Source organism: Rana temporaria, chromosome 1 (genome assembly GCF_905171775.1).
Source record: "Rana temporaria chromosome 1, aRanTem1.1, whole genome shotgun sequence".
NCBI lineage: Eukaryota > Metazoa > Chordata > Amphibia > Anura > Ranidae > Rana > Rana temporaria.
In genome coordinates this window covers 499,556,000-499,583,282 of record NC_053489.1, presented here as the reverse complement: position 1 = coordinate 499,583,282, position 27,283 = coordinate 499,556,000, and the positions used below count along the sequence as shown (strand labels likewise).

General features: G+C 44.5%; 1 protein-coding gene across 1 annotated transcript; it reads left to right on the top strand.

The window, feature by feature from the left end:
* On the top strand, window positions 1–27,283 carry PGRMC2 (progesterone receptor membrane component 2). The gene is made up of 3 exons (XM_040330785.1): window positions 1–505; window positions 23,778–23,933; window positions 25,197–27,283. Exons 1-3 carry the CDS (start codon window positions 184–186, stop codon window positions 25,292–25,294), a joined length of 576 nt encoding a protein of 191 aa, XP_040186719.1. The 5' UTR covers window positions 1–183; the 3' UTR covers window positions 25,295–27,283.

Sequence of the window (27,283 nt, the reverse complement as noted above, 5' to 3'; positions counted from 1 at the left end):
CTCGCGCATGGATGACGTCATCAGAAAGCGCACCTTGTCGCCTGGCTGTAACCGTCACCGTGGCGAGTAGCGTCAGCTGTCGCTTCTGCTAGTGTGTCTGTGGGCTGAACCTTCCCGCCAGTGTGTGCCCACCTCCCGGCGGGTGTCGTCCAGTGGTGACCCGGGAGGAACGTTAGGCGGGTGATGTCGGAGAGTTGGGAGGAGCAGCAGTCGGCCGGTGCCGCTTCGGGCCAAGAGGAAGGAGAAGGCTCCGGGTTGGGCTTTGTGTGCACGCTGCTACTGAACGCGGCTCTCCTGGCGGTGTTGGCGTTCGGGGCCTGGCGGGTGTATTGGCGCTGGAGAGGGGCCGGGACCCGGTCACGCTCTTCCTTACCCCGCATGAAACGGAGAGACTTCACTCTGCAGCAGCTGCGAGACTTTGATGGAGCCACCAACCCCCGCATACTGCTGGCTGTCAACGGCAAGGTGTTCGACGTGACGGAGGGCAGCAAGTTCTATGGCCGTGGTGAGAGGACGGGGCTTGTGGAGGGTGCTGGGTGGGCTGGGGGAGCCGCAGCACTAGTGGTTGCCGGGAGGGAAGCTGCAGCGCGAGCTGTCGCCGGAGGGAAGCTGCAGCGCGAGCTGTCGCCGGAGGGAAGCTGCAGCGCGAGCTGTCGCCGGGAGGGAAGCTGCAGCGCGAGCTGTCGCCGGGAGGGAAGCTGCAGCGCGAGCTGTCGCCGGGAGGGAAGCTGCAGCGCGAGCTGTCGCCGGGAGGGAAGCTGCAGCGCGAGCTGTCGCCGGGAGGGAAGCTGCAGCGCGAGCTGTCGCCGGGAGGGAAGCTGCAGCGCGAGCTGTCGCCGGGAGGGAAGCTGCAGCGCGAGCTGTCGCCGGGAGGGAAGCTGCAGCGCGAGCTGTCGCCGGGAGGGAAGCTGCAGCGCGAGCTGTCGCCGGGAGGGAAGCTGCAGCGCGAGCTGTCGCCGGGAGGGAAGCTGCAGCGCGAGCTGTCGCCGGGAGGGAAGCTGCAGCGCGAGCTGTCGCCGGGAGGGAAGCTGCAGCGCGAGCTGTCGCCGGGAGGGAAGCTGCAGCGCGAGCTGTCGCCGGGAGGGAAGCTGCAGCGCGAGCTGTCGCCGGGAGGGAAGCTGCAGCGCGAGCTGTCGCCGGGGCGGAAGCTGCAGCGCGAGGGGTTGCTGGGGGGGAAGCCGCAGTGCGTATGGTGCCAAAGGTGTGCTGAGATAGCCGTAATGTAGGTTGTTGCGAGGGGAGCCGTAGCGTGGAGGGGTTGCGAGGGGAGCCGTAGCGTGGAGGGGTTGCGAGGGGAGCCACGGCGTTGGGATGTTGCCGGGGCCGTTGGGGTGTTGCCGGGGGAGCCGTAGCGTTGAAGGTACCGGGAGTATAAACTAGGGGAGCTGTAGTATGAAGGATGCTGGGAGTGATTGTATACAGTTTGATGCTCACAGTAATGCACCCAGCTTGCGTTTCCCTGGCAACAAGTAGTGAAGATGTATACTACCACTTGGTAAAGGAAAGAGGGACCCTTACAAGTTTGAATATTTAAAGTGGTTATAAACCCTTACATATACCCAATGAAGTGACTAGCCTCAGTGATGCACAGAGATGAAGAAAATCCTCCTACATAAGTTGCACCTGTTTATCTGCAGGCGTCTCTTCTCTACATCTGTTCCAAGTCCAGAATTTATAATGCTTGTCTGAGCTGTCAGGAAAAAGGGGGACTGAAGTTCCACTCTGGAAAGCACAACAAGGAGAGCACTGAAAGCTGATTGCAGGGAAGGGACACACCCCCTCCACACAGCTCAGAGCTAAGGCTCTCAATCTGCTGGAGGTCTCTCCCCTGTTGCCTTTTTTCTCTGGGTATCAAGAGACTTGCTGACAGCGGGGGAATGGAGCAGCAGACAGAAATGACACCTTGTGCTCCTAAGTGAGAATAGTACACACTATAGAGATCCACCATGGATATAGAGAAATATGCTTTGTTTATATTTCATGTCTGAGGTTTACAAATGCTTTAAAGTAAAGGGGCTGTAAAGGTTTGTTTTTTATTTTCTAAATAGGTTCCTTTAAGCTAGTGCAATGTTGATTCAACAGAAAGTAAATCGAAGGAACAGGTAAGTGAACCAATAATGCACTAGCTTAAAAGAAACCTATTTAGAAAATAAAAAACTACCCTTTAAAAACCCTTTAAGTCTAGCTACAGACAAAAGCAAGTACAAATCTTACCTCTGCTGCTACAGGATATATTGCTTGTTTTTACTAGGGGATTATGTAATGCAGAAGAATACTTATCTTACTCCGTGTTTTTTCTCCCTGACATTTTTGAGAACTGTTGTCATGAATGTGTCACATACAATGTTGAACCATCAGCTACTATTGGTCCTGCAATGTATGTGGTGGCATTGGAATGCCCACCCACATTTGGACGAGGGATGGACTGCATGAACCCTGTTTCAAGGTAAGTGTTCTGTATTATGTAATTCTCAGGACAAAACAAGCACTGTATTCTGTTAGCCGGACACATTTCATTTTTTAAAGAGAAGACTCGGCACCGATTCCATCTGCATGTGTCTTCCGCCACTTCTAAGAACTGAGCAGTTGAACACCGCTGATCGCTCTGCTCTCGGTCTGTAGCCTGCAAAGATCTGGTGACTGTCCAAGCACCAGATCTCTACCCCTCCAGCACTCATTGGAGCACTGGGTTGTGAGTGGTGGGCTCAGTGGCTCTTTGAGAGGTGAATTCCAGGCTTCTGAGTGAAGGGAGATCAGTGTCTGGAGCAGTGTTGTCTACATTGATGCTATTAACACTGGTTGGTTCTCGCAATGATCATGTGATTGGAAGCTCATCCTGCTGGGCCCCAATTGCTGCAAAATACTAGAAGCTGTCAATGACTGCAGTCACAGTGCTGGGTGCACGGGATTGAACACACTCCTCTCCTCCCACAGAACAGTGATGGCAGTAATATGCATAAATGTAGCAGTGTCTAAATTAGGATCAGCAGTTCTAGTAGGATTTTCTGACATTTCCTTAGTTGGCAAAAGCCGTGGTCTGCAAAAAGCTTGCAAAGCATCAAAGGGATCTCATTGTTGGACAGTCAGGAGAAGGGTACAACAAAAATTCCAAGGCATTAGATATACCATGGCAAGGTTTGACGAATTTGCTTGGAATCTAGGGGCCAGCTAAAAAAGTTAGGAGCCAGAAAACGCACCCTGTCCCGACGAGCTTGCGCGCAGAAGTGAACACATACGTGAGCAGCGCCCGCATATGTAAACGGTGTTAAAACCACACATGTGAGGTATCGCCGCGATTGGTAGAGCGAGAGCAATAATTCTAGCCTTATGCCGCGTACACACCATCGTTTTCTGCGATGGAAAAATGCGACGCTTTATGTGCTTTAAAAAAACGTCATTTTTCAAACTTCAATTTGAACAACGACGTAGCATACACACCATTGCTTTTTCACAACGCTCTAGCACAGCGCAGTTCCGTCAATCACGCACGACGTCACTATAAAGGGTCGTTTCCATGCGGAAGACGGCCTCTTTTGCTGATATCGTGTTGCTGCGTGTTAGTAAAAGTTTGGTGAGATACGATTCGTGATTTTCAGTGACTGTGCTTTAAATTTCGTTTTCTTGTCTATAAGCTGAAAAACACCTTAACGAATGTGCTGATTCCATTCTGAACAGTCGTTTTACATGAATGAGCGCTGCCGTCTCCTAACTTGCTTCTGAGCATGCGCGGGCTTAAATCGACGTTTTTACGTACACACGGTCAATGTTTAGAACACAGAAAACGACGTCGGCCAAAAACGACACATAAAATTGAAGCATGCATTAGACCTCCTCTGTAACTCAAAACATGCAACCTGTAGATTTTTTTAAACGTCGCCTATGAAGATTTTAAAGGGTAAAAGTTTGTCGGCATTCCATGAGCGGACGCAATTTTGAAGCGTGACATGTTGGGTATCAATTTACTCGGCGTAACATTATCTTTCATTATATTAAAAAAAAATGGGGATAACTTTACTGTTTTATTTTTTAATTAAAAAAAGTGTAATTTTTTTCCCAAAAAAGTGCGCTTGTAAGACCGCTGCGCAAACACAGCGTGACAGAAAGTATTGCAACGATCGCCATTTTATTCTCTAGGGTGTTTGGATAAAAAATATATATAATGTTTGGGGGTTCTAATTAGAGGGAAGAAGATGGCAGTGAAAATAGTGAAAAATGACATTAGAATTGCTGTTTAACTTGTAATACCAACGGCCACCACCAGATGGTGCCAGCTCACAAAAAAGGATGCTATTTCTAGTCACCATGGCGACCAGGATTTGTCGAGCCCTGTACTATGGAACACAGTGAAGATCATCATCAAGTGGAGAAAATATGGCACAACCGTCACATCACCAAGAACTGCACATTCTTTCAAAACTGTTTTAAAAACAAAATGCTGAAAAACTGGTTCAGGCGACTGCCAAGATGTCTGCAGCAATATTTAAAGCAGCGGCAGGAATATCTGGCAAATGTATTACATGTGACACCAATCTCCCGTATTCTTCATGTGTCTGGGCTATGGGGTAGAGTGGCAAGACTGAAACCTTTTCTTATTTACCACTTCAGCCCCGAAAGGATTTACCCCCTTAATGACCAGGCCATTTTTGCTATACGGCACTGCGTCGATTGAACTGACAATTGTGTGGTAGTGCAACCTTGTATCTAAACAATATTTATGTCTGTTTTTTCCCCACAAATAGGACTTTCTTTTTGATCACCTCTGCGGTTTTTATTTTTTGCGCTATAAACATACAAAAAAAAAAACACCAATAATTTTGAAGAAAAAAAAAATATTTGTTTGTGTTCCCTGGGCCTGTTCTAACTGTGGGGGCTGGGCTCACTGGGACAACATGGAGATCGCTGTTCCTGATCACTAGGAACAGCAGATTTTCATGTTGTCCCCTGTCAGAACTGTTATGACAGTTTCAATAGGCAGATCCCTGTTCTGCCTCTCTGTGCAGCGATTGTAGTTGGACATTAAGTCCGCTGGACCCACATGGTCCCGTGTCGTGCATCGGTCACACGCGCCAACAGTATCTGTTGCATGAAACAGCGTACAGGTACATAGTTTCACACGATAGAGCCACCCTGCCGCAGCATGTGTGCTGTGGTGATCCTAAAGTGGTTCACAACCACTGTAACCCTTTAATGTTGTATTTATTGGCACATAACACACTTTTTCACCCTGCAAATTGGTTGCAAATAGTGTGTGCGTGTTATACGCCTATACTGCATGTTGGGCTGCCTCAGAGAGAACAGGGAGGGGGTGGGATGAGCGCCGTCGGATTATACAGCAAGAATCTCCTGTTTACTCAGCGGCCTCTGTAATGGGAAGTCCAGTCTCCTGGGCCGGCATTGGACCAGTGTTCTGTCTATCATAGAAGCTGGTCCAGGAGGCGGGACTTTGTATTAAAGAGGCCATCGAGTAAACAGGAGATTCTCGCTTTATGTAATCTGACGGGGCTTATCCCGCCCCCCTCCCTGAGATGGGCATTGATCAGGATGCATTCATGGCAATGGGAAGTCTGCAGATGGGCATTAATCAAGCTGCATTGATGGCCAATTGTGAGGCTGCAGATGGTCATTGATCAAGCTGCATCGGTGGGCAATTATGAGGCTGCAGATGGGCATTGATAAAGCTGTATCGGTGGGCAATTATGAGGCTGCAGATGGGCATTGATAAAGCTGCATCGGTGGGCAATTATGAGGCTGCATTGAAGGGCACTGACCCTTATTTTGCTTCAAAGTTCTTTATTTAAAATGTTATTTATTTTTCCTGAAACTTCCATCTTAAAATGAAGGTGTGTGTGTTATACGCCTGTGCGTGTTCTATGCCAATAAATACGGTACTTTTTTTTTCTGGCTGACTAGAGTTCCATTTTAACAAGCAGTAAATGAGCTTTAGAAGCTCTCACAGACCCCCTTAGCTGCAGAGAAGCATATCCTCAAAATTCAGAGAGAACTCTGAAGTCTTTGCTAACTCAACATCATTGCTCACCCTTCCCAGCAGTGATTTGGCAGCCTTTTACTTTCTAAATGTAATTGCACAGCAAATGCTTGAACGGCTTCGGTGCTTCTGCTGCAAACAATGAGGATGTCAACTGCTACACATGTAACTAAAAGTTTGTTTGTAAAGATCATTTATCGCATTAAAAAAAAGATAAAAAACGTGAATGTTCATAGGGTGATCACACTTAAAGCTTTTTTTTTTAACCACTTGAGGACCGCCTAATGCCGATCTACGTCGGCAGAATGGCACGGCTGGGCACAGGTATGTTGCCCTTTAAATGCCCAGCCGTGGGTTGCGTGCGCCGCTGGTGGTGCGTTCGCGACCCGGTCCAAAGCTCTGGGACACACGGACCCCATCGCCACCGGTGTCCCGCGATCGGGTCACAGGAGCTGAACGGGGAGAGGTGAGTGAAAACAAACCTTCCCCGTTCTTCTCTGTGGCTTGTCACTGATTGTCAGTTCCCTGTTATAGGGAACGATGATCAGTGATGTCACACGTCCAGCCACGCCCCCTACAGTAAGAATCACTCCCTTAGGGCACACTTAACCCCTTAGCACCCCCTAGTGGTTAACCCCTTCACTGCCATTGTCATTTTCACAGTAATCGGTGCATTTTTCAAGCACTTTTCACTGTGAAAATGACATTGGTCCCAAAAATGTGTCCGCCCTAATGTCGCAGTCACGAAAAAAATCGCAGATCCCTGCCATTACTAGTAAAAAAAAATTAATAAACATGCCATAAAACTATCCCCTATTTTGTAAACGCTCTAACTTTTGTGCCAACCAATCAATAAATGCGTATTGCGATACATGTTTTTTTTTTTAAAAAATATATATATCGGCCTAAACTGAGAAGTTTTTTTTTTTTTTTTTTTTTTTTTTTTTTTTTTGGGATATCTATTATAGCAAAAAGTAAAAAATATTGATTTTTTTTTTTTTTTTTTTTCAAAATTGTCGCTCTATTTTTGTTTATAGCGCAAAAAATAAAAACCGCAGAGGTGATCAAATACCACCAAAAGAAAGCTCTATTTGTGGGAAAAAAGGACACCTATTTGTTTGGGAGCCACGTCGCACGACCGCAATTGTCAGTTAAAGCGACGCAGTGCTGAATCGCAAAAAGGGCCAGGTCCTTTACCTGCATAATGGTTCAGGTCTTAAATGGTTAATAACAAACATACTATACTTGCCTCCACTGTGCAGTTCGTTTTGCACAGAGTGGCCTCGATCGTCCTCTACTGGGGTCTCACGGCGGGTCTTGCGACTCCTCCCCGCAAGAGCTAACCCCCTCTGGGAAGCTCTTTTCTGAGGGGGTTACCTTAAAGGCGCACTCCCATACCATACATTCGACGTCCAAAGCCGCCAATTGTATGACTTCGCCCCAGCGGCCACGTCATTTGATTGACAGCAGCGGGAGCCAATGGCTGTGCTGCTATCAATCTATCCAATGAAGAGTGGACAAAACCTGGGGAAAGCAACGCTGGATCGTGCCCATGAAAATTCGAGGCTCAGGTAAGTAAAATGGGGGCTCTGGGGGCCAGAAATAAATGAACTACAATAAGGAAACTAATATATGATGTTACATGGACCATAGAATATTGGTGATTTAGAAGCATCTCCAAATGTTGCTGAATTGTGTCTGCATGTGTGCATAATCACTGCTGGGTATTGGAGGCAACTGATTACTGGTGGTCCCTGTACATTAGTTTAGCTTCTAGTAAAAATACTTAAGAATTTAAAATTCGATTTGATTGCAACTTTTGTGTGCTAAACAATACTGTGTATCGTGTAAAGGCACCTGTTGTCTCTAGAAAAGACAATGATGTGCTTTGATTGTACATGAGTAGATTATAACCACAGCCACAATCTGCTACACAGGAAATGTATTCTATATATCAGGGTTATGCTATTAACCATTTGCCGACAAATCACATACCTGGTACTTCATTGACTTGACAAGTGGCTGTACCTGGGCTGCAGGCATCACCCCAGTACCGTTTTTTAGAGCCAACTAGGGCTGCAACTAACGATTATTTTCATAATCGATTAGTTGGCCGATTTATTGTTTCGATTAATCGGATAATAGCCTTAAAGTGGAGTTCCAGCCAAAATTACACTTTTTAAATAAAAATACCCCAATAATACACAAGCTTAATGTATTTTAGTAAAGTTAGTCTGCAAACTAAGGTCTGTTTTGTTATTGCAGCATTTTGAAAGGTTATAAACTAGCATTAGACCGTGGCCATCTTAAGTGTGGGCATTTGAAGCCAGACTGTATTACTTCCTGGATTTCATGCTTGCAGATCTCGCACACGCTCAGTGCTGCACAAGCGGTGTAATAGGTTTCATGTCAGGTTTCCATAGCAACGGGATTGTTGGGGGGGGGGGGGGGCGGTTGCCATGATCGCGGGACATTCAAAAAATGACTGGGGGGAGGGGCAGGGGGGGTGCTGGCTGCCACCGATCACCGGAATACTGTTATAGTGAGAAGTGGCTAGTGAAGCTTCACTAGTGTCCGGCTCCATGGTAACAGGGAGGACAGGACATCAGCCGCCCCTCTAGGCATGGATGCCCAATAAGAAATGGGAGGGCGTGGCTTAGGGAAGTTAGTGCACAGCAAACAACTGCCTTCTGGGCTTCTTGCCAAACATCTCCCAGGAGGCATTGCGGAGCGGGGATGACTCGCTCAGGGCTCTCGCCGCAGCTGAAGGAGATTTATAAGACTAATAAAACCGAGTTTTAAAAACAAATATATATATATATATATATTATGCCAAATTCGTTTAAGGGGACTGAGCAGCAAGGGATGAAGAGGAGTTGAAAAAGAGGGTGGAACTCCACTTTAAAAAAATAATAAAAAATTTAATTTTTTGGGGCCAATTTGTTCTTGGGCAGATTACAAAACACAAATTGCCGCAAAAACACATTACATGCTTTTCTGCAGCTTCTCCATTGAAGTATATTGAACCAAAAAAAATAAATAGCACCGCTTTGTGTTTAAAAAGTCCTTGCCCTTTCCAAATACGCAGCAGCTGAAAAACATGGATGTGAACGTGTCCCATAGGAAAACATGTAAATAAACTGTAGTGTGTTTTTGCAAAAAGCACCAAAAAACAGGTGTGAACCCCGGCCTGAGATGTTTAGTAACATAATGGGGTTAAAAAAACAAGAATAAGTACAAAAAGAGCAAATAATCGCTACTGTAAGGGGGTCATTTTTTACCGTGGGACAGTGAAAGTAATATTTACAGTAGCAATTTGCTATTTTGTACTATAAAGGGCTAATTTTAGTTTTTAACCCCATTATGTTACTGGCCGATTAATCGATTATGAAAATTGTAATCGATTAATTTCATAATCGATTAGTTTCGGCCCTAGAGCCAACAGTTGGCTTTCTTGTAATAACAATCGGAGCGTCTAACCACTCGGTTGTTATTGCAAGCAGTGGGAGGGAACGCTTCTGCCGCCACCTGCCGCTCACTCGAGCTCTCCCTCCCCACTGGGAGATCTGAGCTACTAGCTGGCACCCCGAAGAAGGCCGGAATCGGTATTGATTGGGTCACCACTATGGTAACCAGGAAGCAATGACATGACATCTTAACGGTGCCATTTTTTTATTTTAAGAATAGAAGGTGTTCAAACGCGCAGATCTCTGTGTTTTTTTTTTTTTTTTTTTTTTTTTTTTTAATGCTTTCATATGCAAAGGAGGTATTTGGGGGTCTTATTGACCCCAGATCCCTCCATAAAACGTGCCTGTCGCATTCCTTTTGCTGTCACAAGGATGTTTATACTTTTTGTGACAGCAATAAAAGTGATTAAAACTTTTTTTTTTTTTTAGTAACAGTGTAAAAAAACACAGTAATTTTTTTTTTTTTTTTTAAGTGTGCAGTAGAGAGTAGAAACTGTCGCTGGTTTTTATAAGGGATTACAGCTTAAAAAGAACACCTTCATTTTCAAAAAACAATCTGACAACAGCACAACAGCTACTATACTTATTTTGAGACGGCCTCATGTAGTACCTGGCTTGTGTTTGTGACCAAGTGTGCTCTTCTTGAGCTGCGTTATTCACAACACAAGCCAACAGTTTCCACCCTCTGTTCCCCTGAATAGCAGGCTGCAGAGCCAGACTCTGTAAATTTTAAAGATGAAAGCTGAGGAGATGGCACGGCACACAGATGTTCTATCTGGCAGCTTAGGGGTGAGGTGACTATTGTGCAGGCTCTGTGTGCATTGCCTGTCACGGCCCTCTCCTCCTGAGCTCTCACTCTGAACCATGTCTCTGTTGATTTAATGTTGAATAGCTAGGTGACTGGGTGGGTCTGGCTATCCCGCACCACAACTCGGCAACCCCTGCACAGGATTGGATGGGGACAAGTGCTATGTGCACCGGATCCCCTGGGAGATTTCTTCTGGTGATGGATCTTGTATGAAGGTGGCTGCAAGTTTAGTCTTTCCCCTATAGTTCTCACCCTTCCCCACTCTATTCAGGACTAGGAAGAGTGAGAAAATGGCTAGGGTAGGCTTTAACCTAGTTGTTTCTCTATGCTAAGATCGGTATCCCCGAGTCACGCTCGGGGTGGATGTGCAGCGGCGTGGCTTACCTTCTCGCAGCATCCACAGACAAGTTACTCACCTTGTCCCTGGATCCTGCGATGCATCCCCGCTGTGTGAGCGAGCAGGTCCTCGCTCGATTCACAGTGTCCCCGTGTACCGCCGATCTCCATTCCCTGCGACGTTACGACGCACGGGGGGCGGAGAACGGCGCCAAATTCAAAAAAGTAAACAAACACATTACATACAGTATACTGTAATCTTATAGATTACAGTACTGTATGTAAAAAATACACACCCCCCTTTGTCCCTAGTGGTCTGCCCAGTGCCCTACATGTACTTTTATAAAATAAAAACTGTTCTTTCTCCCTGCAAACTGGAGATTGTCCATAGCAACCAAAAGTGTCCCTTTATGTCAAAAGTGGTTTTAGATCAGCTAGAAAACAGCGATAATAAATTAGAATCACTTGCAGAATTGTGCGATAGCGATTTGTGGGGAAATTCGTCATAAAAAAATAAAAGTAATGACAGCGACAATTCTGCAACTGAGCAAATTTTAGTGATTTTGAGTTGATTACATTATTGAATAATTTTCCCTGTTCGTCTTTCAGGACAGGTACTGTAGAGAGACACAGGCTCCTCCCCTCACAGGAAACACCGCCTTCCAATTAAGAATTTAAGCCTCATCCTCCCTCAGCTCCTCAGTTTATGGTGTTTCCTCCGGAGGGGAGACACCGCTGGGGGCCAAGGGCCAGACAGCTGGGGAAGCTGAGGCCAGTTTTCCTGAGAGGGGGGACCTGTTCTCCCTGGGCTCAGGGCTATTTTTTAAACGCATGGCGTCCTGGTTGACTGGGGAAGTCACTTACCCAGGACATCGCCGTGTAGCGTCCCGCAGACATTCCTGGGGTGGATTCAGCCGCGGAGGCCTATTCACTCAACGCACAGGGGTGGCGCTGCAGGCGGGGTGCACGCTCCCTGTGAGATTTCACAGTCGGCCAGGAGCTGGGCCGGACCGGATGACGAGTGACGTCAGTTCCGGGGGGGGCGGGCACTTCCGCCGGATACGCGTCACTGGTCCCGGACGCTGCAGTGTGAAAAGGCCTGACGCTGGGCTGGTGCGGCCTCTCTCTTCTCAGCCGTAGGGTCGGCGTTTTGGCAGGCAGTCGCGACCACATTCCTCAGCGAGATGTCGGAAGCAGAGGCTTCCCGTGCACCTCCGGATGACGACAGCACCAGCCACTCTAAGGTAAGGAGAACCCTGGGGTGGTGTTCCCTTATCATGTTGTACAGCTTCACTGGTGATTTTTTTGTTTTCTTCTCCTGGTGGTCGGGGAGTTTGTTAGTGTAGTGTGTCTGGAACCCTGGTGGTGGTTGGTCCTAGAACACTCCTGGTGGTTACCTGTGTTATGCGCTGGTCTCTCTTTTAATCTAGCCTCCACTTTCTTCTGTGTTTTTCAGAAATCCACAGAAAAATCAGCCCACAGCAGGAAGAAATGCCCTTCCTGCAGATCTTCACTTAGTGAGAGTTGGAACAAAGCACTTTGCAGGAGATGTATTGAAGGGCTGGTTAAAGAAAGGGAGGCAGAGCAGGCATCTGAATTAGCAGCTTCTATGAAAGAGCTTTCTGGCACCTTTCAATCGTTTAAAGATATTTTTGCTAATTTTCAATTGCCCCAAAGCAGCCCTTCTGTAGCGCAACAGGTAATTCCACCGAATCCTGAGGTTCTTCCCTCTGGGAGTAGAGAGAAACCTGCGGATATCAGAGAGGATGCTGAGGAGGAGCAAGACAGTGCCGCTTCTAGCTCCCAAGAGGAGTCAGATAGTGAGAAGACAGAGGCAGGGTCCTCAAAGGTCTCTCGCTACAAGCTTTCCCTTGAAGAGGTGGAAGAGTTATTGGAAACTATCCACGCTACTTTAGGGATAGTTGAGGAGAAAAAGACACTGTCACTCCATGACCAGATGTACAGTGGTTTGGGAGAACAAAAGAAAAGGGTTTTTCCAGTCCATGAAGTACTGGTCAATGCCATCAAAAAAGAATGGCAGGACCCAGAGAGGAAACCTTTCTTCTCAAACTCTTTGAAGAGGAGGTTTCCTTTTTCTGAAGAGGAGGCTTCAGTATGGAACAAATCCCCCAAACTAGATGCCGCCTTTTCGCAGGTATCCCGACATACGGACTTGGCGTTTGAGGACATGGGGGTCCTTTCAGACCCCATGGACAGGCGGATGGATTCGCTATTAAAAAAGTCCTGGGATGCTTCCCAGGGGAACCTTAAGCCAGCTATGGCAGCAACAGTGGTGGCCCGTAATTTAGAGCATTGGCTCTTACAAATTAAGGCACATATTGAGGCCGGAACGCCAAAAGAGACTATACTTTCCTCTTTTCCAACTTTACTGAGTGGCGTACGGTATGTAGCGGACGCCTCAGCAGAGTCAATCCGCATGTCTGCCAGATCTGCAGCTCTATCTAATTCTGCAAGAAGAGCTCTCTGGCTCAAGACATGGCAGGGGGATAGCGCCTCAAAGGTTAAATTGTGCGGGATCCCCCTTACAGGAGACTTATTATTTGGGCCAGGCTTGGAGGCTGTCTTAGATCGTACAGCCGACAAGAAGAAGGCTTTCCCCTTAAAGAAAAAATTTGGGGGACAGACAAAGAAAAAATTCTGGACCCAAAAGAAGGTGGAAGTCCCCAAACCTGAGGGAAAGAAAAAGTTTTGGGGACCAAAAGGGAAAGGCCGTGCCGGGGCACTTTTTCGTGCTCCTGAACAGCCCCAAAAACCTCAATGACGGAGTCAAGGTGGGAGGAAGGTTGGGGGCCTTTCTCCCACAATGGGAGACGATCACCAGCAACCAATTTGTGCTGGGGATCATAAGGAGAGGGTACAGACTAGAGTTCTCAAGTCCCCCCCCATCCAGACTCTTAGTCACCAATTTGCCCCAATGCAAAGAGAAATCTGTGGCTCTGATCTCCTCTCTTCAGGAGTTGGAGGATCAGGAGGTGGTAGTTCGGGTTCCATCGGAGGAGATAGGAAAGGGCTTCTACTCCCACATATTTGTGGTCCGCAAGCCTTCAGGGAAATTCAGGCTTATACTGAATTTAAAACCTCTAAACACCTCGGTCACGTACAAACGGTTTCGGATGGATTCCATCTATTCCGTGAGGACACTCCTCCTTCCGAACTGCTTCATGGCATCCATAGATTTAAAGGATGCCTACCTACACATCCCAATAGCGGAATGCCATCAGAGATTTCTCAGACTGGCCGTGAGGTCCAGAGAGGGGATGTTTCACCTGCAATTCAAAGCACTCCCCTTCGGGCTCTCCTCTTCCCCCCGCATATTCACCAAAGTGATGGTGGAGGTACTAGCCTTTCTACGTCTCAAGGGCATCCTGGTGATAGCTTACCTGGACGATCTGCTATTCTTTGCAGACTCTCCGACACGGTTGTCCCAGGACCTCCAGGTTGCAAAGGGGATTCTGGAGAACCTAGGTTGGTTACTCAATCTGGAAAAATCCAGCCTGACACCCTCCCAAAGAGTCACTTTTCTGGGATATGTACTGGACTCAACCAGACAGATGACTTTTCTCCCAATAGAAAAAGTTCAGAAGGTGGACAACGTAATATCACTTCTTCAGAGCAGTTGCCAGCTTCCGATAAGGAAAGTCATGTCAGCTCTGGGGTTATTAACATCTTGTCTTCCTGCAGTGCAGTGGGCGGGTCTGCATTTCCGACCTCTACAACTGTTCATACTGAACATTTGGGACCACAAACCGGAATCCTTGGATTCCCTGATATCCATACCGGTTCACATCAAGAGGTCCCTTTGGTGGTGGAGGAAGGGGGCGAACCTTTTACAGGGCCTGGATTGGATCTCCCCGATTTCCAGAACAGTGACAACAGATGCCAGTGGCTCCGGTTGGGGAGCACATCTGGACTCCCTTCTGACACAGGGTCGCTGGGCAAAAGAGGACTCGCAAAAATCTTCGAATTGGAGAGAACTAAAAGCGATAGAGTTAGCCCTCAAAGCCTTTCAGAAGGAGCTGCAGGGACAGCATGTTCGAATCAGGACAGACAACTCCTCGGCAGTAGCTTATGTCAACAAGCAGGGGGGCACCAGGAGCAAGTCCTTATGGGATCTGACAAAATCTATTCTCATATGGGCGGAGGCCAATGTCTTGTCCCTCTCAGCCATACATCTGAAGGGAGAATTAAATCAGGTCGCAGACTTCCTCAGCAGGAAGAAACTGAGGGAGGGCGATTGGGTTCTGAATCAGGAAGTTTTCAGAGCGATCACTCAAAGATGGGGTCTTCCGGAGGTGGATTTATTCGCCTCAAGAGAAAATGCCAAAACTCGGCTCTTTTTTTCCCTAAACAGATGGGATGGAGCTCTGGCGGTGGACGCTCTGGCCCAAACCTGGAAGTTCTCCAGGTGTTATGCTTTCCCCCCTCCGGTTCTAATACCAGCAGTCCTGAGGAAACTGCAGGGGGAGAACACAACACTCATTCTCATCGCACCTCATTGGCCCAGGAGACCATGGTTCTCTATCCTAAAAAATCTATCGATAGAATCTCCTTGGATTCTACCAATTCGGGAGGATCTCCTTTTGCAGGGTCCAATCTGCTGCCCGCAGGTAGAGAGATGGAACCTGGCAGCCTGGCTTCTGAGGAAGAGCTGCTGAGGGGCAAAGGGTTTTCAGAACGCTTGGTTGAAACACTCCTAAGCTGTAGAAAGAAGGAGACGCAAGCCATTTACCAAAAAGTGTGGAAACGGTTTAACATCTGGTGTGCAGAAAGCTCATTCAGTGTCAACAGCTCGGTGGCTGTTTTAGAATTTCTTCAAGCTGGAGCTGATAAAGGGTTGGCAACTAGCACGCTGAAGGGTCAGGTGTCAGCGCTAAGTGTATTTTTTGAAAAACAACTAGCATTTGACCCTTGGGTCTCTAGATTTTTTAAGGCTTTGAGTAGACGGAGACCTGTTAAAACCTCCAACTTCCCAGTTTGGGATCTCTCATTGGTTCTTCAAGCCTTTACAGTAGAACCATTTGAGCCTTTAGACAAATGTAGTTTAAAAGTGATCACTCTCAAAACAGTGTTTTTAGTAGCGATCACTACTGCCAGGAGAGTGAGCGAACTCGAGGCCCTATCTATTAGGGTCCCCTTTTTTCAAGTTTTTCCGGATCGCATCATTTTTAAGACAGATCCGGCTTTTCTACCAAAGGTAGCTTCTAAGTTTCACAGAAGTCAAGAAATAACATTGCCTTCTTTTTGTTCAAATCCTGTGAGGGAACAGGAACACAAGTTTCACAACCTAGATGTTAGGAGGTGTGTCCTACAATACTTGGATTACACAAGTCAGTTCAGGAAAGCTGATTCACTATTTGTTTTGTTTTCTGGGTCCAAGAAAGGGTCTAGGGCTTCTAGACGCACGATAGCCAGGTGGTTAAGGGCAGCCATCGTTCTAGCCTATTCTTCTAAGGGGGTAGAGCCTCCACAGGGTATCAAGGCTCATTCCACCAGGGCAGTAGCAACTTCCCAAGCAGAGTGTGCTGGTGCTTCCCCGGAGCAGATCTGCAAGGCTGCAACATGGTCTAGTTTCTCAACGTTTGTAAAACATTACAGACTGGACCTACTTTCAACCAAAGACCAGGCTTTTGGACGCAAAGTACTGCAAGCAGTTGTCCCACCCTAGGGTAAGGTGCTCGCTTATCCTCTCTACAGTACCTGTCCTGAAAGACGAACAGGGAAAAACGGGGTTACTTACCGGTAACATCCCTTTTCCTGGAGTCTTTCAGGACAGCACTGGTACCCACCCTCTTTTGTTGTAGGGGATATTATGGAAACTCATCAGACGAGGCCGTCAGGTAAGATGTAATTTTATACTTTTATGACGTGTTCTTGTGTCTCCCCAGCTGGCCGGAGGTACTCTGGAAAAAACTGAGGAGCTGAGGGAGGATGAGGCTTAAATTCTTAATTGGAAGGCGGTGTTTCCTGTGAGGGGAGGAGCCTGTGTCTCTCTACAGTACCTGTCCTGAAAGACTCCAGGAAAAGGGATGTTACCGGTAAGTAACCCCGTTTTTTATTATAATTATATTATTTGTTATTATTTTTTTATTTATATTTTGATTTAAAAAAAAAAAAAATCATACCGGGGATGCCTACTACTCTTGTTTGGTCAGATTTAAATGAGTTCTTCCTAAGAATTGCAGGCCTACAGTATAAAACGCCAAATTTCCTTGCAAAATAATTGTACCGCTTTTGGTACGTAATTCCAGACAGAATCATACCGCCAGGGACGTTAATCTCTTGTTACTGTAGCAGAGTGTTGTACTGTGGTAGCCATCAACAAAATAAGTTTGACTCAAGGGTGATACCATTTTACTGACTAAAATCAACAGCGTGTAATCTTATTTACCCCTACCCTAAACCTACACATCAATAGTTGCCTCATACTACTGTTCGTGTTTAGGTTTATGGATAAATGTGGGGGAGGTGTGCTGCAAACTCTTCTGGCAAATGCTTATTAAAATGGCCTGTAGACAATGACATTGGACTTTTTTTTTTTTTGTGTTTGACAACTGCTGGGCTGGGAAACTGCCTGTGTATGGACAAATGTTCTGTCAAAGACAACTCCCAATATTGTGCCTGGTCACTTTCTGGTAAAGTGCACAGTAATATAGTGTTATAGTGTATAGTATAGTGATAGTAATATAAGTGTTTTGCTTGGGTTACTGCATTAAAATAAAATTTGGCTTGCTCCACTTTACAGATCACTATTACTCTTGGTGCCAATCAACCTTGAATACCATAAAAAATAAAATAAAAAAAAAAGACAAATGACTTTTATCATAAGATCACTACCTTATATTTTGAACCCATTATATTTATCTACAGTGAGAGATTTGATTCAGCAAGACCACTCTGTATAGAGTTATTTGGTGCTGACCTTGCAGTTGTACTTTAAGTGTAACCCTGACCTGTGACACAAGTTGCATATACGTGGTGTGAATAAATATCAGATACATCAGCTGCCTTTCTAAATATGGCAACAAATTGTGTAAACTCATTGTACAATCCTTTTAAATGTATAGCTTATGTCTGGGGGAACGTTTGCCAAACATCTCTGTAATACACGTACGTTTCCTTTATCCCTTTTAACTTGTCAATGACAGGGTAAAACACCAAATCATTATATATATATATATATATTATAAATAAAAAACTGGCGCAAAATAATACAAATTTAGCTCTATATTTCCTGCCATTACAATCCCACCGTCACCAGAAATAGAATCCAAATAGATTCTCCTAAGACCCTGGAAGTACAAAAAATACCCATTGCTATGTTAAAAATGTACTGGGCTCAGGCTCTCAATTTTCTCTTGTGGACTGACACCACGTGACATTTTTTGTGTAGTTAACCCTCTCACATGTGGCCACACACTCACTACTACTGATATCTTGAGAGCTGCTCCTTGTCAATAAGCTTCACAGCTTGTCCACTACAGGAGAGCAGCACACCGTCTGATCTGTGCAGGATTAAGAGCCCATTCACACCTAGGCGTTTTGTCGCCTGTAGCGCGACGCTCGCAAACGCCAGAGGGACCAAAATACATGAAAGTCTATGGGGATGGTTCACATCTGAACGCTGATGCGCCTGACGCCCATCGCCAAAAAAAAGTTCCAGACACTTTTTTTCCCGCGCGTATCGGGCGGTTTGAGCGTTTCCATCTCCCATAGAAAGTAATGGAAATGCTCGATTCAAGCGACTTGCGCGACAACGGGCGTTTGCTACGGGCGTTTCGTCGCTTTAATCAATAGAACTTGTCGCCCATGCAGAAGATTAAAAAAATCTAGCAACAAGTGATGAAAAGATGATAGTTTTTCCTATTGGCTAACTTAAAAAACGTCAAAGTACAAAAACGTCGGACAACGCTGTATGCAAACGCGCAAATAAGCATGAATACGCGCGACAAAACGCCGGAAAAAAAACGCCGAACGACTGACGCTCAGGTGTGAATGCAGCCTAAAGGAGTTGTAAAGGCAGAAGGTTTTAATCTGAAATACATGAAGATAAAAAAAACTTGTGTGTAGCAGCATCCCCTAACTGCTTTCCTGAGCCCCATCTCTCTCCAGCGATGTCCACAAATGTCTAAGCTGTCCGGGACACTCCTCCTGATTGGCTGAGACACAGCAGCAGTGCCATTTCCTTCCGTTGCTGTCAATCAGGGAAGAGTGGGTGGGGCAGGTTCAGGGCTCCGTGTCTGAATGCGGAGCTGTGACTCGGCTCCAGGGCCCCCATAGGAAGATTCTGGCTGTGGGGGCACTCGATAGGAGGATCTTGGCTGCTCTGTGCAAAACCAACTGCACAGAGAAGGTAAGTATAATGTGTTTGTAAAGAGTAATTTCCTTTTTTTTTTTTAACAATCACATTAACCCTTTTGTTGCCAGAGCTGTTTTTACACCCATGCTTATTTTGGGCCTGAAGATTACATAACACCCCCCCCAAATAGTTCATGTAAATGTGCACTGCATGGTGGCATTATTAAGAGTTTTTGTATTTCAACGTTGCACTTCTGTCAAAAAAAGCAATATTCTTGTAACGAAGATGTGCTTCACAAATCGCTGTACCAATACTAGCTTTCGTGGGTGCGCATGCTCCGGGGAGCCAATCAGCAGGTCTAGTGGACCTGGGGGAGCAAAGGCTGGCATGTGTGTACTCTAATCAAATGGAACAGCTACTGTAGCTCAAGTTGCTGAAAAAGTTAATATTTGTTCCGATAGGTATAGGAACACACAGTGCATACACATCTTTTTTTTTTTTTTTTTTTTTTTTGTGTAAGTGGCTGTGAAGCCGCAAATTGGTCAGCGTGCCCATGCAGACCTGTGTCCACAGCCAAAAGCACCAACAGGTGGCACGTGAGCATCGGCACTGAACCACTAAGCAGTGTAATAAGATGGCCTGATCTGATGAATCATGTTTTTTTTACACATGTGGAAGACTGGGTGCATGTGTGTCACTTGCCTGGGGAAGAGGTGGCATCAGGAAGCATTATGGGAAGAAGGCAAGCTGGTGAAAACCTAAAGGACCTGCTACTCAGTGTTAGATGGCTGGTCATAATGTTAGAGCTGATCAGTGTATATTGATTTTTATTTTTATAAGCCAAGCACACTAGATGGTTGCTTATAGTTCTGAGGTTGCCGTTTAATGTACAGCTGAATCTTTCTATGCAGATTGTTAAGGGCAAAACATTTTTAATTGATTAAATCTTTGCATGGATTTTTACATGTTTAAGCAAATAATTATAATCCCCCTCTTATGAACTGGTGTACTTCCCTACCTTTTGTCCCCTGATTTCCGCCTTATCAGATGCTGCCTACATTAATTACCATTGAGCAGTACAGTCATTGTTTCTGTGACAGCCATTATGGCAGTTTTCACAAAGCCTCTAATTTATGAGAATAGTTGGGTGGAGACTTCAGGCTTGTTGAAACTGGTAACCTGCTATAAATCCTATATATTTTCTCTCTTTTTATGGAGAAAATCTATTTTTAATTTCTTAAACATGCATTGAATTCATATTGGAGCATTCTCTGCCACGTCTATCTTTTTCTCGTTGGCAACACATATCAAATCATGTGTACACAGTAATGTGATGCAACAAATTGAAACTATGCAGTTATCTTGGCTTATTTAATGTTTTGCTAGCAAATTTTTTTTCTCAAACATCTCTTCACTAGTGATAAAACGGCCAGAAACCCATCACCCACTGGAATTTAAACATGTGCCTGAGAAAAAAGCACTACTAGTCCAGGCCCTTAGAACTTTGCACTGCAATTAGTAACTTTAGTGATGCATTAAACTAAACTACGCGTGACCAAAGTAACCTACAGAGCAGACAGAAATTGTACATATTTCTGTCAAGCAGTATATCAAACAGCGTGGGTGAGTATATTTTTGTATGGCTGTTAACAGACCTGAATTTTGTCTGCATCTTGTTTTCTTACAGTCTGGAAAATAAGATTTGAAAGACAAGTATAGACTTTTTAAAAAAAGAAAAGAAAACCCCCGAACGGTTATACTTATCTGGATGAATGTAGCACTAGCATCTGTCCCCTGCTAGCTCTGCAGTGAAAACTGAGCGATCAAAAAACGCTGATCGCTCAGTTCTCTTTTGCATTGCGAGCAGAGAACGGTGGCTGTCAGTCACTGGTTCTCTGCCTCTCCAGCACTCAGTTAAGCGCTGGGCTGTGTTGGGGGTGATGGAAGGGGCTGGCTCAGGCTCTCAGCAGAGCCAGGTTTCTGTCCAGGAAACTGGGTGGATCCCTACCACAGGGTTTGACAAATTTGCTTGGAATCTAGGAGCCAGCTAAAAAAGTTAGGAGCCAAAAAACGCACCCGTCCCGCCAAGCTCACGTGCAAAAGCGAACGCATATGTGAGTAGCGCCCGCATATATAAACGGTATTCAAACCACACATGTGCAGTATCACCGCGATTGGTAGAGCGAGAGCAATAATTCTATCCCTAGACCTCCTCTGTAAAACATGCAATGGCGAAGGTTTGTCGCCATTCCACAAGCGGACGCAATTTTGAAGCGTGACATGTTGGTTATCAATTTACTCGGCGTAATATCTTTCACAATATAAAAAAATAATTGGGCTAACTTTACTGTTGTCTTACACTTTTTTTTAAATAAAAAAAAAAAAAAAAAAATTTGCCCAAAAAAGTGCGCTTGTAAGACCGCTACGCAAATACGGTGTCACAAAGTATTGCAACGACCGCCATTTTATTCTCTAGGGCAGAGATATGCAATTAGCGGACCTCCAGCTGTCGCAAAACTACAAGTCCCATCATGCCTCTGCCTCTGGGTGTTATGCTTGTGGCTATCAGAGTCTTGCTATGCCTCATGGGACTTGTAGTTCTGCAACAGCTGGAGGTCCGCTAATTGAATATACCTGCTCTAGGGTGTTAGAATAAAAAATATATATATAATGTTTCGGGGTTCTAATTAGACGGAAGGAGATGGCAGTGAAAAAACACATTGGAACTGCTGTTTTGCTACTTGTAATTTAACCTGTAATGCCAACGGCCACCACAAGATGGCGCCAGATCACAGAAGGAAGCTGAGGCCTGCAGAAGGCCACAAAGCCGCCCCGCTCCGGTCGTTAATTGAGGCCGCGACTTTGCGGCCTTTTGCAGCCCTAAGCTTCCCCAGGCGCCAGGTCACAATTTCTTGTCGCAATTGCAAAAGTGTTCAAAACAGAATTATCTGTAAAAAAAAAAAAAAAGCTATATGTTTACCATTCTGGTTGCTGCAATGCTGTTCCTTTTGACGTCTGCAAGTATTCAATCCTTTTGGGTAGATAAAGTACTGTCCTTCTGTGGGAGGAACCACAGTGTGCAGTGGGTAGCTGGGAGGGTGGAATGGATGCAGCAGCCAGGGAGTAGCACTGCGGCAGTGTTTAGAGTTTAAAGGGAACCTTTCCGCTTAATGTCAAAATCTAAATTTGGCTTCAACAAAAATGTTTGTTGCAATAAAAAAAAAAACTACAAGTCCATATAATTCAGCAACATTTTCTGTGCTGTCTTCTTGGGTCCAGGACCATCAGGGGCTAGGTGTCACTTGCTGACATTAACACTTGGCCCTCTGGTGATCTGCTGCTATGCACAATCTTGTGATACTTCAGTATTTACTAACCACCAGCCCTCTGGGAACTGTGGTGTGAATATTCCAGGTTAGTAGGCACAAATTGTTTCTTAAACCATGCAGACATCCGTTCTGCAGTTTCTCCATACTATAGGGGAGAGTTTATCTGAGCTTGGATCCAAGATTGGCAGCTGAACACTATAACCCAGTTACGTGACAATGACTAAAACAAAATGCAGCGCTATAAATGCCTATAGTGAATTGAATAAATCAATTAATGAGTTGATAAAAACAAACGTGAAAATAAAGAAAAGGTCTCCTAGAAAAATTCTGTGCTGATGGAGGAAGATCCAAGGACAGCGCGACGCCCAAAGATAAGATCACACTGGAGGCTTGCCAGAAGACCAGCGACCCCCCCCCACCCCCATTTACTCAGGGAGGTCAATAAGCAGCCATTTTGGTTAAGGGAAACTGACCTGCTTACAGCCTGTGATATGATTCACGCCTTTAATGTTTTAACTGTAAGTGCACTACTTTTTTTCTTTATAATAAATGATTTGTACTGTACTATATGGAGCTTTGTATTTTGCATATACTCCATTCATTGAGAGGAGTGAGGACTTGCTGGCATGGACTCCTGGAGTACTTGTCTATCTTCTATCCTTTTATTTGCTACCCAAGACTTTGCTGGTGGATTTGGAGTCTGATTAAAGTGGAAGTAAACCCCCATCTTTGCCTCTGTTTAATCTACAACTGCCATGATGTGATCAGTTATGGCACCAGCCATTGGATGGTTTGACAGTTTGGTTTCGAGCACAACCAATGGGAATGTTACATTTACGACACGTGCCAGAAACAAAACTGTTTTTTGAAACTGGTAAATGGATTGGTTTACTTGCGCTTTAAGTGCTTATTGACCTCCCTGAGTAAAGGGGCGTTCGCTGGTCTTCTGGCAAGCCTCCAGTTTGATCTTACCTTTTGGGTGTCGCGCTCACTGTCCTTGTATCTACCTTTTTATAAGCACAGATTTTGTTTCTATGGGACCTTTTATTTTATATTTGACGTTTATTTGTTTTTATGAACTCCTTATTAATTATTCAATTCACTATATGTATTTATAGCGCTGCACTTTGTTTTATTCATATTTTCTCCATACTGTAGCATGATGGACACCTTTTTGGCCGATTTCCTGTCAAGTTTTAGTTGGATTTCCACTTTGGATCTGTTTCATGAAGTATACAGCATCTAGTGAAATGTTTTTATTTTTTTTTCTTGGTGCGTAAGTGCAGATGTTTTAGCTGGGACTGACATGTCTGATTATGCACTTGGCAAATACAGAATGCCAGCCTTATTTCATGAGAAAAGTAACTATTTGCCAAAGTAGCCTAATTCAACTCATTGTATCCATGAAAATTATTGGCTGGATTGGGGAAATATTCACTTTCTGGCTCCAATTTTGTGTTTTTTTGTGGTGTTGTTTTTTTTTTTTTTTTCCCCTGTATATCTGCTTCATAGGACTGGTTCTTTTCTCCTATAGATGGACCATATGGGATATTCGCTGGCAGAGATGCTTCTAGGGGACTTGCAACATTCTGCCTCGATAAGGAGGCCCTTAGAGATGAATATGATGATCTGTCAGACCTCAATGCTGTGCAAATGGAAAGTGTTCGAGAATGGGAGATGCAGTTTAAAGGTATTTATTTTAATAATTTAGATTTTCAGGCACTTGTTCAACAGTAAATGTTAAAGGAAATGTATATTGATTAAACATTATTTTTCATTTTTTTTTTTTTTTCTTGGCTTTTATATAGATATTTTTTCTTCTGCTTTACATTTGTTCAGCAGAGTTTTTAGATTGAACATTTGTCAAAATTCCTGTTCGTGGGAATTTTGGTTTGAGGTATTGACCTTCATAAAGGTTTTCTCCAGTTTGTAAGATTGAGGAAGCTTGAAGTCAAACTGTCTTCTGTGCGCCTTTCAGAAAACCCTTGGGGCCCAAGTGTAATACACTTCTAAAATGCTTGTATAAGGTTGCTAAAATCGCCAGAAAGGGTAAATACAGCTATAAAGAAGTATTTTCCCATGCTGCCAGATACTGGCAGCTCTTAGCATCCAAAAACACTGTTATAGGTCTTGGCCCAGGTTCTGTTAAGTAATTGCCTGGTTTTACAATTTTATAGCTTTACAACATCTTTTACTATTTTGATGCAGGATTTTTTTTTTTTTTTTTATAGAACCAACAGTTTAATACAATTTAAATACAAGAGGGTTCTGCTCATAAGAGCTTACGGCATAAGAGAGTGGTTCATAAGGTAATGTGTGGGGATGTGTTGATGGAGAAAGTAGGTTTAGAGGCAGGATAGGGTTCCTTGTAGAGATTATTTTTAAGGGAACGCTTAAAGAAGATGGCTGAGTAGGAGGAAATGGTTGAATAAATTGTTCGATATGGTCATCTCCAGGACTTCTCCATGCCCCAAACATCTGCCCAAAGTCTTTTTACCATGGGAAGATATTGCTTTACTTGGTGTCCAGTTATTGTCACCTGAGGCAAAGTATTATTAACCCAATGGTTATAACTATCAGAGTTTAAAACAAGCCTAATGTCCACAAAATGTAAATCCGTTTTCTTTGCCTTCCCAAATGTTTAAAGCAGAACTACATCCCCTACTGAATGTAATGTGTCAGACACCACGGCGCTGACAAGACGGACTAAACTGAGACTGATTAGCCAGCTTCGTCCTTGTGACAGTGCTGACCAATTTAGAATGCCTAATATCCATACACAATTAGAGGTAGGGATAGAAGAATAAGCCGCAGAGATTTTAAATCCCTGGACCGATGAAGCCACATTAATTGCTAGCTATCCCATGTAATATATAATTTTTTATTTATTTTTATGTTGCCATCTGCTGTAATTTGGTAATTCTTTTTTTTTCGTCCCCCCTCCTTTTAACAGAGAAGTATGATTATGTTGGCCGATTATTGAAACCTGGAGAAGAGCCATCTGAATACACAGATGAGGAAGATGTTCGGGATCATTCAAAACAAGATTGAACTGTCAACAACCAAAGTCAGGGGCCTTTCAGAAACTGCAGCCTGTTCCTTCCCACCAACACCCATGGACATCTTGGGTGGCATGTGTTTTTAACACTATTGCCAGATTTTGTACAAAGAAATAAGAATGATGACCTTGAGGGTCTGTGAAAGATTTTAATACTAGCAGTCTAATCTAAACTGCCAGCCATGTTTCTCCCCGACACATTTGCTGTATCTGTATAAGGAATCCTGGTCCAGGAGTAAAATTTTGTGGGAAACTTGTGTATAGCTATACCTGTCTTGTATATGAAAACTGTCAGCAGTAGCTCCATGATCTCCTGATAACCTGCACATGTTGCCAAGCGATTTTTCTACCATGGTACTGGCAGGTGGTGATTAGAGCGCTTGAGGAGAGCGTACGCATTGTGGTATCTTGGGTCTTTATCACTTCTTGACTCGTCAGTCTGCACTACTTAAACCAATGTTTTCAAGTGAAGTCCTCAAATTTGTATGTACATTTTTGCAAGCAATTCCAGGTATTGGCACTTAGTTTTGTTGAAGGAAAAAAAAAAGAAGGTAAATGTTCACCACCAATCCTCAGGTATCCCCCCAACATGTCATATTCTCCACACTAGATACCGCTGGAATGATTACTTACCTGAGACACTGAATACATATGGGGGGTGTCATTTCTTTTTTCACTAATTATAGACCTGGAACAGATAATGAAGGTCAGGAGTTTTGTTTTCTGGCTGCATGCATGTTCCAGGCTTTTGACTTGGTAACTGAGTAATAAGGTTGATGGCATAGAAGTGTAAAAGCGGGCTGGCAATGTTAACTTTCCATTTTTTTCTATGGCGGCAGCTTCTCTTTAAAGAGGTTAGTCCATCCATATTTTGTTATAGGAAGCAATCTGCTGGTTTCTGTCACCTTAATTTATATTCCTTGTGTACTTTAGTGGTGAAATCTCTGTCTCTCTAAACACTGCTGTAGTGTTTTGCTTTCTCTAATGCATGAAGAGTGGTCCCATATCTGACATTTTGTAATGGAAATTTAAAGAGCAACAGAGAGCAGGCCCTCCTTAAAATGGCTGTAACGGGTGGGAGGAACTGGGAACACCCAGCTGCAAATTTCTTGCTCCAAGAGACAGAAAACACGAGGTGGAGTGCCAACTACCCTGCACTAAAAGATCATTTTAGGTGGCCAGATCTTTAAAGAAATCTCAACCTGATTTGTTGGATGTATTTAAGGAAAAGATTTTCCCTCCACTGTCGGACTGGCTTTGTGCCAACTTTGTCTAGTGATTTAAAGAGGTTTTTAAAAAAAAATCCAATTGTATTGAAGGCAACGTTTCCAGCAAATGGTAGGATAGTGTTAGTCTGGACTCATGAAATCAATATGAACCACTTTGCTGCTGTTGAGGCCTTTTAACACATTGATAAAGCATACCACAGTCTTCTACAGCAGCACAGTTGTTCCCTATGTGCCTTACTTCTTGCAAAGACTTGAATCGCTTTAAGGGAAATCAAACCCAATATGTATTAGTTCAAGGTCAGAGATTTGATACTGAAGTTGGTGTTCTGTGTTGACTGGAAAACCTTGATAATGTTCTCTGTAAATAGAATGGGGGGAAAAAAAAGAATCTTCAGTATTACTGCCATATATATGTTCATATACATTAAGGTAGCATTATAATGGCCAAAAGTACCCCTTGTCCATGGCACTGCTTTATTTTGCTCAGAAAAGTTCAGTCTTCATGTTTATGTGGAGTAGAGTGTATGCCTGGGAGTGTGTATGGATGTGAGAAATGTGAGATGCGTTCAGGAAACTGTAAATAAGGGTACCGTTTTAATAAAGCATGTACATTAAACCAAATCTATGTCTCTTTCTATGCGCTTTGAGGATGGAAACTGGTAGCAGTACCCTACCTTTTTATGTATATCGTGGAATGACACTTGTGCATAATATATGGACTATCTAGAATTTGAATAAACTGCTTTGATATGA